This window comes from Lagenorhynchus albirostris, chromosome X (assembly GCF_949774975.1).
Source record: "Lagenorhynchus albirostris chromosome X, mLagAlb1.1, whole genome shotgun sequence".
NCBI lineage: Eukaryota > Metazoa > Chordata > Mammalia > Artiodactyla > Delphinidae > Lagenorhynchus > Lagenorhynchus albirostris.
Genome location: NC_083116.1, coordinates 53,112,154 through 53,125,424, shown reverse-complemented (window position 1 = coordinate 53,125,424; position 13,271 = coordinate 53,112,154). Strand labels below are relative to the sequence as shown.

Below are 13,271 nucleotides of genomic sequence, written 5' to 3'. Positions count from 1 at the left end.
TTTATTATCTATACAGAAATTGTGATTAAAATAAGATACCTATTTCATACTCTGTTTCAAGTTGAAATCATCACAATGTAAGTTGTAATTCTAAAAAACAAGAATATTTTCGGGGGGGGGGTAAAGCAACACAAATAATTTGAGTCTCTGGTACCTAATAGGAAGAATGGTATCTTTATTTTCTTTCTTTGGCAAACTTTTTCAAAATCAATGTGAAATCTATTTTTCAGAAGACAAAATTTTTTTTGCAAACCTTCATAAATAAAGTTAGTTATGTTCTTCATAAGCAGGGAAAGAGCTAAATTTAAAAAGTGACGACTGCAAATGCCTAAATAAAAATATCTATTTGGTCTCCTTATGCATTAATGTGGGACATAGTGAAAGTACTGCATATCGAGACTGCCTTAATATGAGAGCAATTCTGACCGCTCCACTTCGATTTCAACTATTGTCTAATGTAATGGCATCTCAGTTGCCAATTTTCATTGAACACACATACACACAAGGACATATACCCACAGTGGAACATGAAGATGATTATTTTAAACATAAAAATGAAATATCTCATGAATATTCCACAATTAGGATTTGGCTGGCATTTTCTAGTCCAAAGAACAAAACTGTATCCAACTCTGTGGAAATGGAACTTGTACATTCTTGATTTCCCATTTGACAGTTACTTAAAGTCACTTTGAGGTTAATGTACTGCTTGAGTTATAAAAAGGTAGCATAAAATTTTTCTTCCAACATGCTAGCCTATTACTGTGTAGAAGGAAGACTCTTTACTTATGGTGGGAAAGTATGGAGTATAGTGAATGAAATCTAATGATGAAAAGAATCACTTTTAATTCTCTTATGAACCTAAGTGAGATTTGTGGTACTCCAAAGTAGGAAGTATGATAAAAAGCAATTTTAAATAACAGCAATCTACACATTGAAAAGGTATAGGATTTGTTAATTAATTTAAATATTTTATGTACTTCTAGTTGGGAAAACTGCTTGCTAAGAACAATTTAATTTGTAATGAAAATACCTGCAGGAGAAGATTGTGCTTAAAATATACTCTTAGAAAATAATGTAGGTTTTTAAAAATAAAACAGAATGCACGGTATAATGAATACTCCAAGTTGTTGTATATTATTCCTATTGTGTCTTAGAATCTTTGGCAGTCTTTGTAGTAATATGATCTTGAAAAAAAAAAGAGTTCAAAACAAAAAAATCAGAAACCCAAAGACCCAATAAATATTTCTTAACTTATGTTATAACTTAACACTTATATGTCTGGCACAGTGCCCATACACTGCTAAAGTAAATATAAAGGCCTACTAATAAATTTTGTTATATATTTGAAATGATTCACTTGCAATCAGAATAGAGGATGACACTATAAAATATTACAGATCTATACAATTATTTCAATTTAAAGAATATTTTTATGGGAGATGAATTTTATACCTAAATTTCTATTTTTGAAGAGCTAAAACTTCAGGTATTATGTAGGATTTTACACATAAAAGCATCCAGTTTATAATTGACCATTTTGTACACTTTCAAATATACTAATAATATTGAAACAGGACCCAACTGACCTTCTCTAAAATTAGGATTCCTCAAATTTAGCAAGGTGTTTTTGAATGCCCAAATTGAAGTTTGAATGATTAGTATTATATTTATATTTGGAATTAAAATGAGGTAAGACAAAGTTGAAATAATAACTCACTACAGGTTTGAGGGATATTGCTAAATCAACAGCACATTTCTTTATGTGTTAACTTAGAAGAAAGAGAAAGTAAAAATAGTAGAAATACTAACATTTATAATTTGTCTTTGTGTGAGCTATTTGTAAATACATTTGAATTGTATTTGTTATAGAAACAATTCCTTCATGAAAATGGGGCTGACCCCAGAATATGAATTTATTGTACAAATTAAGAACTGACCAGAAGTAGTGTTTAATTCATAAATGCTAATTCAGTTTTTAAAGCCAGAATTCTGTGTAATTATTGTTCTGCCCCAAATTAAATGTATCAAAATGTGGCCTGTGTATGTCCCATTTATGGTTCAAATGTTTTTCTACCCATTGATTCATTTATGTTGTCATTTTTTTTTTTTTTTTTTTTTGCGGTACGCGGGCCTCTCACTGTTGTGGCCTCTCCCGTTGCGGAGCACAGGCTCCGGACGCGCAGGCTCAGCGGCCATGGCTCACGGGCCCAGCCGCTCCACGGCATGTGGGATCCTCCCGGACCGGGGCACGAACCCGTGTCCCCTGCACTGGCAGGCGGACTCTCAACCACTGCGCCACCAGGGAAGCCCCTATGTTGTCATTTTTAACTTGTCATCCAGTTTGAGTTTTGTGGTGACAGAAAATGAAAATCACAGAAATGATATTAAAATATGTGTAAAAGAATAAGAATTAAAAGGAGAAGGGATTTTTGCTGAACCTTTAGGCTGAGGTACTTGCTATTAGGCAGTTGATTAACCAAGTAGCAAGACTGGTTTTTAAGAAGTTGCTGTGTCATTTTTGTTTGGTGATCTATGATGTGTAGCCATTGATTGAGGATTTATGTCACCCCGAAGTCATCTTACCCGGAAAAGCTTCTTTGTCTCCCTGGGTGAATGAATGCAGCTATTAAGGATGAAAGTCATCTCCTTGTTCCTTGGAACAATAGGTTGGTAGATACCATTCATTTTCCGATGATTAATATCTTACCTTGATTCATTTTTCAGACTATCAACTGGGATCTTGTTTTCAGCACCTTCCAAGATTCTGGTGGTATATCTCATTTTCTTTTAACTGTTGAATTTATTGCATCATGATTTTGATAAATTAGCATCTGACACAAATAAAAAATATACCAAGTCATCACTTTTTTTCTGATTAAACCTACACTGTTTTATTAATTCCTGAGAATAGGGATTAATTAATTCCTGAGAATAGGAATTAATAGAATTATTCACTTATCCTTGCATATCTAAAAATCAAAATGGACTATTCAATCAATTCTCAGTGAAGTCAGAAATCTACCCCATTTATTTACCTGCTTAAAACATGATCTTAAAACCTGGTCATCTAGGGCTTCCCTGGTGGCGCAGTGGTTGAGAGTCCGCCTGCCGATGCAGGGGGCGCGGGTTCGTATTCCGGTCCGGGAAGATCCCAGATGTCGCGGAGTGGCTGGGCCCGTGAGCCATGGCTGCTGGGCCTGCGCATCCGGAGCCTGTGCTCCACAACGGGAGAGGCCACAACAGTGAGAGGCCCGCGTGCCGAAAACAAACAAACAAACAAACACCTGGTCATCTAGAGGATCTACAGAGTGTGAAATTACCACCTATTTGATATAAACATTTAATATATGAATTAATGCCTACAATATTCATATAAACCATATAGTTGTTATAAAGATTAATTGAAATAACTGATTTGAAATTACTTAGAGGAATTAAAATGCTACGCCAAATGGAGATCATCCTTTTAACCTCAGCGAATCCAAGAACTATTTGTTATGATAATATGTTACTTATAGACCAAACATATTAATTAGTAGATATTGAAATAATCATGATTAAATTCACCCCAAGGTTATAAAAGGATATATGATGATGAATGACCATTATATTTTTGCCAAATGGAATATGTCTCTTACTTGATTAATCTGTAAAGCTATTTTAAAAATGCTCCCTAAATCATATCAAAAATCCAGAAAAATTAATATAGAAGAGCAACCTTCACAAATTGTCTTATAAGTGATATTCGAGCATTGATTATTAACAGATTTGAAGCCCCATTAGAGAGCACTGCACTTCTGTTGTGGAGTGTTAGAATGATTCAATAAAACATAAACATTTTAAAGAAGGAAGGAACATTGATGGAATCGACTTCTTGGAGAAGATTAGATCCAAATGTGAAAATTAGACCGGTACAAAAAGAAGTATGATAAATGAGTCTTTTGTGGAATAAAATTTAATAAAAATATCAGTTTAATAGAATCAAAGTACGCTACTAAATCTTTCATTTCGACATTTCAACTTTCAGAATACATAGGAAATAGTCATGTCAAACAGGACAGCCAGTGCACTTACCCCACTCTACTTGTGGTCAATCCCTTGGAAAAGATTGAGTTTATCAGTTGCTCCAGTTTGTCTTTCTCCAGGTGCAATGTTCTAGATTCCTTCCTGTCAACCTGAAGAACTACATTATTGTTTTCCCAGTCTTGAAAGAAGCTTTGACTGTGCATGAGAACAAGAATGTAGAAGTAACTATATAATACATTATGGTTGTTTAATTGTGTATTTTTGACTTCACAAGACATTACAGTAACTAGAATGATGAGAGCCAAGTGGATTTAGGATCGTGGGCAACATACAGGTATTTCTTATTTTCATATAATACCTAAATTTGCACTTTTTTTTTTTTTTTTTTTTTTTGCGGTACGCGGGCCTCTCACCGTTGTGGCTTCTCCCGCTGTGGAGCACAGGCTCCGGATGCGCAGGCTCAGCGGCCATGGCTCACGGGCCCAGCCACTCCGCGGCATGTGGGATCCTCCCAGACCGGGACACGAACCCGTATCCCCTGCATCGGCAGGCGGACTCTCAACCACTGCGCCACCAGGGAATCCCTAAATTTGTACTATTTTAACAATTTGTTACTGTAGCATGTAAGCCACTCATTCATGCAGAATTACCTTAAGTATATTACAAGTTGAACACAGCAGTACAATGAAGGAAAATGTAACAAGTATGTCAGGGAAATTATGCATTGGAATTCTTCTGAAAAACCATTTGAATATCACTTTTATGGTTTGAAATCTCTAGAACTGCATATAGTAGAGACTTAGTTCCCCTATCTACTTACCTTTTTAGAACTAAATTGCTCAGAGACTATAAAACGAACTTGCATTTTTGCTTTTCATGTCTTAAAATTTCAGAGTTGCTTATTTTGTTTCTGCTTTTGTTTCCTCTGACTGTCATGATTCTGTCCTTCTAACTATGACTGTTCCCTACCCAATCACTATATATTGCCTGTAAAAACATCACGTAAATAACGCTGGCACTACTGAAACTTGTAGAAAATTTTAATTCTCTGCATCTTCTTTCATTGTACCTTTCTTATCAATTTCCAAACTAACCGTAGACTATAGTAGCAGTGGGATGTGGGAGAATGGTAAAGAAATCTAAAGTTATCTTATAGTTTGTTCATGGGAGAGAGAAAATTAGAGCTAAGTAAGATATGTCCATAGGAATACTTTCGCTGCATATCTTGAGTTAAATTCATCATCCTTCCATAAGACTAAGCAGTGACTTTTTATATCCTAATTTCTGTATTGGTCATTCAAATAATTAAACTCAGCAGTTTAAAAGAAAACTTTTTTTTTTTTTTTTTTTTTGTGGTACGCGGGCCTCTCACTGTTGTGGCCTCTCCCGTTGCGGAGCACAGGTTCCGGATGCGCAGGCTCAGCGGCCATGGCTCACGGGCCCAGCCGCTCCGCGGCATGTGGGATCTTCCCAAACCGGGGCACGAACCCGTGTCCCCTGCATCGGCAAGCGGACTCTCAACCACTGCGCCACCAGGGAAGCCCTAAAAGAAAACTTTTTAAATTTTAAACATAACAATACATTTTCAAGTGGTAACTGCAAGGGTTGGAACCAGAATCTGGAGATTGAGGTTATTTTATCATGCATATTTACATCCTGATAGAGGCAGAGTTGACTTTGTTATACATTTGTTGAACACTGAATTAAAGATATTCTGGAATATTTTTGCTATCAATTATAAACTCTGTGAGGGCAGAGGTTTTTGCCTGTTTTGTTCACTGATTTATTCTCAGTGTCTACAACAGTGCCTGGCATACACAAATTGCTTAATAAATATTTGTTGAATACGTGACTGCCCTTTCATGAAACTAATTACTAACTAGACAGTAAATAGTCCTTCTAGGTTTGCAATATGTATATTTGCCTAAGTTTTAGAAATTGAATTGTCCTTTTTCCCATTTTTTTTCCTGTTTTTCAAAACCTCTGAAAGAATTTCAAGTGATGAAACATATTTTAAAATGTTTTATTTGATGTTATTATTAAAGTAGAGTAGAACACATTTAGAATGGATTGGCAGAGGGGGACTGCTTAGAATTAGGTCACTTTCTTAATCCCTCCTCTTGTTTAGGATATTGCAACATGCACACAATGTTTTAAAAAATGGTCTGTAGTATTCTTCTGCCAGTTGTAATAACGTGTAATACCTAAGGGTAAGATAAGAATAGAGTGGTAGTTTTAATTCTAATTGTAAGTGCCCCGTTTTTATTTTTGCTTATGTTTGCATGGTATTTATAAAATCACACACTTAGACACTCAGTTTTTTTTAGATGTTCTAAAGTCACAATAGGACACACATATATGTATGCATATTAACTCATAGTAAGTAAAAATGAAGTATTTTAATTCTCACATTCATAGAGGAGTATAAGGCCAATAATTCACAAGAGAATGAGTCTTGAAAAGGTTGCTATATTAGGTAATCCCAATGCTCACCATTGAGCAAATGATGCTAAAAATACCACAGGCAATAGTCTTTTTGTGTTGTTTACTAGGATAGAAAATGTCTTCAGCATCAGCATTACTCACTATTATACTTAATTTTTTTTTATAAATGACGCCAACTGCCCAACATAGGAAAGTGGTTGGACTCATAATATATAATTTTTAAATTCTGTGATAAGAATTTATAAAATGAGATGCTTCAAGTCTATTTAGCTTATTTCTTTGTTCTATTTGTGACCTAAGCTATCTCAATTGTTGCAACAAATGCTTTTGTTCTGTTACTGATTGCAAATAAGAAGGTTTCTTTTTCCCCACTCTTGTGTCTTCAGGCCTGTCAATATGCATATTTTCTAAAATTATTTAATGTAATACATTGTCTGGCATAATCAGATCATAATATCCATAGCAAGTTATTTATATCATTTCATGAGTCCTCCTGTTTGTAGAACTATGACTAAAATTTTTGTAAATTTTAATTTGTTATCAATTACCAATAAAAATTGAGAACTTCCTTAATTAGATACCTATGTGCATTAATAGTTTTCCATAATAGATTTTTAAATGACCATCTGTTAGCTAATTCTTTAAAACTTCAGAATGAATTGAGAGCTGCATTAATCCCTACTTAATTATAAAAATATAATATCTGATAGGATTTAAAGCAGTGTAACACAAATTTCACTTTGTGTTTATATAACCTACAAATAACATCCAGAAACATATTAAAATGTTTCATAATACTAGATATTAAAAGATATTTAATATACCAAATTGAGACTGTATCCACCAAATAAATTTGAGAATAGGAATTGAGAATTAATAAAGGAAACTGAAGACAAATTTGCAATTTATAAAGAAATAAAAATTCCTTGTTGAATTTTTTCAGAAGAACTAGAGAACTGAAATAAAGTGGCAGATTTCAGTGAATGAAAAATAATAAGCAAGGAGGGGGAAAGGAGCCAGAGATATTCTTTGTTTTTTGACTCTCTGTTTTAACTTGATAAAGTCTTTTAAAATGCCTTTCTTATTTTTAAACCCTAGTCAAGCTGTTTCATGTAGTTGGGTAATTATTATGTCAGTCTGTAGATGTGAAAACCCATTTTCACATGGACTACTTTATGCAATCTATAAACAAACTCTCAGAGTTGGGATGCCTTGCACTCCAGTTCTCTCATTGAATGTTTGAATATTGTCTAACAAATCATAAATATGTAGATCTAAACTAGTGATACAGCTTCTGTATCAGTACCTCCAAATATATGGAATTCAGTCTCTCCTGAAAACCATTTTTTTTCCAGAATGCTTTAATAGGCAGTTGTTTAAGTTGATCTGAAAGTTGCCTCCCTGTAATTTTATACCTATTCTTGTTCCTCTCATCCAAAGAAAGACAACCTTAATCCTCTTTCACATGATTGTTCTTCCCATGTTTAGGCATTTGCCATATTGAACCCTCTCCTCTATGAAAGGACTTTTCTTTTTAATACAAACTTCCTGACCTAGATCGATATTTACATTTTGAAGCCCAGAGCTGAACACACAGAATATTGTATAAAACATTCATGACACATAGAAGAATTACATTTGAAAACAACATTGTAACAAAGAGTAAATGATTATATTTTTGTTATTAGTAACACATATCCCTTTACTTTTCCTTAACTATTGAATTAAATGTTTTAAATTATTTTTATTACTTTTAACTGTCTTGTTATAATATTATCTTTTATATATCTTATCAATGGTGAACACCTTTATAAATATTCTGGGTCTCATAATTACTCAACGTATCTTGCTTAATTTACCTTTCATCTTGATGTAAAAATGCATAATATTAGATTCAAACAAATCTGTCATTAGTTTATTTAACAGTGTTTTTCGTGCTAGTATTTTCATTTAATGATTTTGGCAAATTTTTATTTTATTGAAGTATAGTTGATTTACAATGTGTTAATTTCTGCTGTACAGCAAAGTGGTTTGGTTATATATATGTATATATATATGTGTGTGTGTGTGTTTCTCTTTCATATTATTTTACATTATGATCTATTACAGGATATTGAATATAGTTCCCCGTGCTATACAGTAGGACCTTGCTGTTTATTTCATTTAGTAATTTTAATTTAAAACTGAGCATTTAGTTAACATACATTAATGCTTGGCTTTAATAATTGCTTCTTCTTCCTCTTCCTCTTTCTCTTCTCTTTCTTTTCTACTCTTCGTTTCTCTTTGGCAGTTCTCTGTGGACTGATACAAAAAAACTAGTGCAATCCTGCCTGGTATGGACTTGTTGTCCGGGACGTATATATTTGCGGTCCTGTTAGCATGCGTCGTGTTTCAGTCTGGCGCCCAGGAGAAGAACTACACCGTCCGGGAAGAAATGCCAGAAAACGTCCTGATAGGCGACTTGCTGAAAGACCTCAACTTGTCGCTAATTCCAGACAAGTCCTTAACAACGCCTATGCAGTTCAAGTTAGTGTACAAGACCGGAGATGTGCCACTGATTCGAATTGAAGAGGGTACTGGTGAGATCTTCACTACTGGAGCTCGCATTGATCGTGAGAAATTATGTGCTGGTGTCTTAGTGGACACCCGTTGCTTTTATGAGGTGGAGGTTGCCGTTCTGCCAGATGAAATATTTAGACTGGTTAAAATACGTTTTCTGATAGAAGACATAAATGATAATGCACCATTATTCCCTGCAACGGTTATCAACATATCAATTCCAGAGAACTCAGCTATAAACTCTCGATATGCTCTCCCAGCAGCCATTGATCCTGACATAGGAATAAACGGAGTTCAAAACTACCAACTAATTAAGGTGCGTTTTAAAAATGCTTCATTAAAGATAGCACATTTTTTAAAGGGAAGAAAAAAAAAGAATCTTAGTGTACTTCAAGTTTTGAGTAAGCCATCACCACAATTTTACAAAGTTTAAGTAAAGCATAGCAAAGAAAATTTATCAATGCAATTTTTGCAATTGCATGGAGTTTATGAATCTTCATTTTATGTATATTCATTTTCAAGCAGTTATTTGTGTTTCCACTAACAATCTATTATAGTGGTCAGACAAGGAGTTCAGCCTTGCTGCTTACAAATCAATAACCTACACAGTATCTTACTTTTAATCTGTCTAGTCATGACTTTGCCTCAAACTTGGCCTAAACAAGCAAATCTAAACGTCAAGAATGAATCCACAAACCTATCGGGTTTTCTATGTGATTATTTTAGACAGAAAGCTTTATCTTGTCCTTTGAAAAGAAGCCAAATACATTTATTTTGGGGGTGAGTAGAACATTTTTATTACTAGCATTTCTACACAGATATAGTAGTAAAAAATATTTTTCATGCTGATTTCAAGTCAAAGCAAGGTCTTTAAGCATCTCTTGAGTCACAAAATGAGATTAAATTTTAGATATGTCTTGTTAATGTTAAATATTTTCATTTTGTTCCAATTCTTTGAAAACACAGAGCATTCATTTGCAGTAAAGGGTAAGTCAATTTTTCAGTCAAAGAGTTTCAGTTAACCTAAAGAACCTATTTTGGCTTGATTTGGGTCTTGGGGTGGTAAATGCAGAGGGAAGAATAGATGGAATATTTGGTATTCTTTGAAGTATGTGCAGAGAGACTGCATTTATCAAGCGAATGGGAGAATATTTTTAATTGGCTATATGGTACATAGAGTAGTAGAAAACTCAGATTGGGGTATGTGATATAGTACAATGCACTTGAATGATCTTGGCAAATGTGTAAAAGAACAAATGTGCAGGTATAATATAGATATGGTCAAGCAATTTTCAAAGTTTTATAAACATTTTCTGACTATGCATTACCAGATTATGATTGTCATAATGACCAATGTTAAAATTATTCAAAGAACACATAAATAAGATATTTTGATGAATATCATCTGAAGGTTTTAGCATGGAGGTTGTGTAATATTGGAAAACTGCTCAGATGAAGCTGATATGTTGTGAAGATATATTTGTTTATAAATACATTCAGAAATCGAACTCTGGAGATCTTTTGAGTGATTTCAAGTGAAATGCAGATTTGTGTGTGAATATAAGAAGTAAAAACTGAAAACAGATGGATGATTTATAAATAAGCATTTCTAAGTAAGGTCCTTGCAATAGTGTCTCCTTATCTGATGAAATGCAAAAATATGCAGAAGTCAGAAAGATATAGATCACAATTTTGTGCTTACCACCGACTAGACAAGCCACCTCCAGCTTAATCTTTCTTACTTTTAGTTTCTCCAGTCATAATATGAGATTGATGATATAAATTTCACAGGGGCAGAATTGGGAAGAATAAGCACTAAGTAGAGGGTAGATACACCTGCATAGAAGGTTTTTCGAGATGCATTGAAACATTTGACTGTTTATAGAAATGTGAGGCTTATTACTTTAAACAGTAAGTTGCATAGCAGAGTGGATACTATATCTAAAGTTACACTGTCCAGTAGATGACTGGACAGTTACACTGTCCAGCAGTGATGACGGAAGTTCTATTATCTGTGGTATCCAATATGGTAGCTACTGGCCACATGTGGCTATTCATTACTTGAAATGTGGTTACTATTACCAAGGAACTGAATTTTTAATTTTAATTAATCTTAATTTTAATAGCCACCTGTGGTAAGTGGCTACTATTTTGGAGAGCACAGCCTAAACAAAGAAAAGCAATTTATTTGGAAAATAAAAATTGACAGATTCAAATCAAAATGGGACCTTACCAAATTTAAATCAGGAATTAGTAATAGGGTCTCTCCACCCAACAATCCTGACAAATGTGTTATTTTGAAATGCAGTGCTTTACTGAAAGAATAATTTTGTAATGTCTCCCTCAGGGCAGCTTAATGAACTTCTAAGAAATTTCTGATTTGTCTTGAAAGCTGCTTAACAAATTCAAATTAAAAAAAAAAACAAATAAACCCACTGGCTTAATTTAGGTTTGTTAAAATCTATTTTCATTTGAATTTCTTTGAAAGATTATCAGCAAGTGACATAAAGACAGGCTCACTAGAGGTTCTTAGATGAGTCTTAGAAATAGACATGCTCTACAATTTCATTCTGTTTTAGAATGTGTGATAAGCCAAAAGTGATGTACCTAAGTACTGGGGCATTTGTATGGCCCAATGGGCAAATACTGTCCTGACTGCTTGTTAAAAATAATAATTATGGAACACAAAGCATAGCCCTGGGCTTGCAGAGGGCCATCTCATGGGTTAACTGAGTGCACTTTGACTTGCAAAAAGGTCCTGTCATGAAAGTGGTATGTACACTGGGGGAGGGGGGATAGGGAGGTTAAATAAAAATAAAAAAAAGAAACATGTTATGATTCATCCATAAATTTTAAAAAGTGTTATAATTTGAAAGTAAGTAGGCCAACCATACTAATTTATTTTAAAAGATCTTTCCTGCAGAATAGGTTGAGAATTTAATTAATGTTAACTTGTTCTATTTTTGTTGAGTAGACAAGAATAACAAAATCACAGTTTATCTTAACTAAGGAAATATAAAATTTATATGAAAAGTTCAGATAACGAAGGGAGAGAAGGGGGAGATATAGGGAAAAATTCTAGGAAAAATTAGGTCAATTTACACATGAAAGTGTCTTGCTATTAACAAATCTATGTTAATTAACAAGATAATTAACTGAAAATAAAGGTATTTGATAAATGTATCAAAATGTATATAATAAAATGTAACAAGACTAAACATACAATATTGATCTTCAAAAAATTAATATATAAATATTTTAATTTCATTTATGCATTTCATGATATTAGGTGTGCTTTGGCATAAACAAGGAAAGCATTATGATTACACACTTTAAAAATTTGGATATTGCATTTCAGGGTAATAATTTGTTTTGTTTATGATCATATGACTAGTAAATTGGGAACCAGAATAAGGTCTTCTGACTCTTAGATTTGATTGACAGAAAGAGACAGATAGATAACCTTGAGGGTGAGGATCACAGCAAGTTTAACAGGAAGGAAGAAGAAGAAAATGAAAAAAGACAAAGTAAAAAGAAAGTGAGGAATGAATGAATAACATGATTACCAAGTGATTCTGCTTAGTACAAAGAAAATTATGGTAAAATAAAACTTATCCACATGATCTTGGCAAGGTTAATTTTCAAATTTTTGAGAGATTAGGTTACTCTAAAGAAAAAAAAAAGCTTCATCTATAAAAGTTTTTGATGTGAATTGCCACTTAAAATAATATCCAGAAGTGAAATCTTCCCTTTTCCCTGTCTCAAGTAAAGACATGGTATAATGAGAATTCCCCATGATATTCTGATATAATTTCCCTTAATTTGGACTAGCTATGCTAAAGATCTATAACTATATATATCTCTCTATACACACATATATATATATGTGTATATATATGCCATTTTTATATATTATATATATATTATAAACATATAATTTTTAAATGTTATTAAATAATATATTTTAAAATATATGTTATACATGGTATATAGTATATACTACGTGTACACTATACCTACATACATATTGTATACTATATATATAATTATCTGCATCTATGTGTCATCTATCTAATAAATACATACCACTGAGCCCTAGTAGTATTTGACAGAGCTGTTGTCCAGGAGTAGAAAGTTACAATGTCTTTCTAACTTCCACCTTATTATTCTGACAGCCTGTTACTTATAAAGCTTTTTTTCATATTCTAAGTCTGTTGTCAGGGAAGCTAGTACATTCA

At 33.3% G+C, this 13,271-nt stretch overlaps 1 protein-coding gene across 7 annotated transcripts in view; it reads left to right on the top strand.

Annotated features, from left to right (window-relative positions):
* The first annotated feature begins 8,772 nt into the window (after positions 1-8,772).
* PCDH11X (protocadherin 11 X-linked) overlaps positions 8,773-13,271 on the top strand; it is a 704,983-nt gene continuing 700,484 nt past the window's right edge. For 6 of the 7 annotated variants that reach the window (XM_060137156.1, XM_060137155.1, XM_060137153.1 and 3 more), the window contains exon 1: positions 8,810-9,349. In XM_060137156.1, coding sequence (XP_059993139.1) covers positions 8,810-9,349 — 540 coding nt within the window. Of the gene's footprint in view, positions 9,350-13,271 lie in introns of all 7 variants that reach the window. The other variant, XM_060137157.1, reaches the window with a different exon arrangement.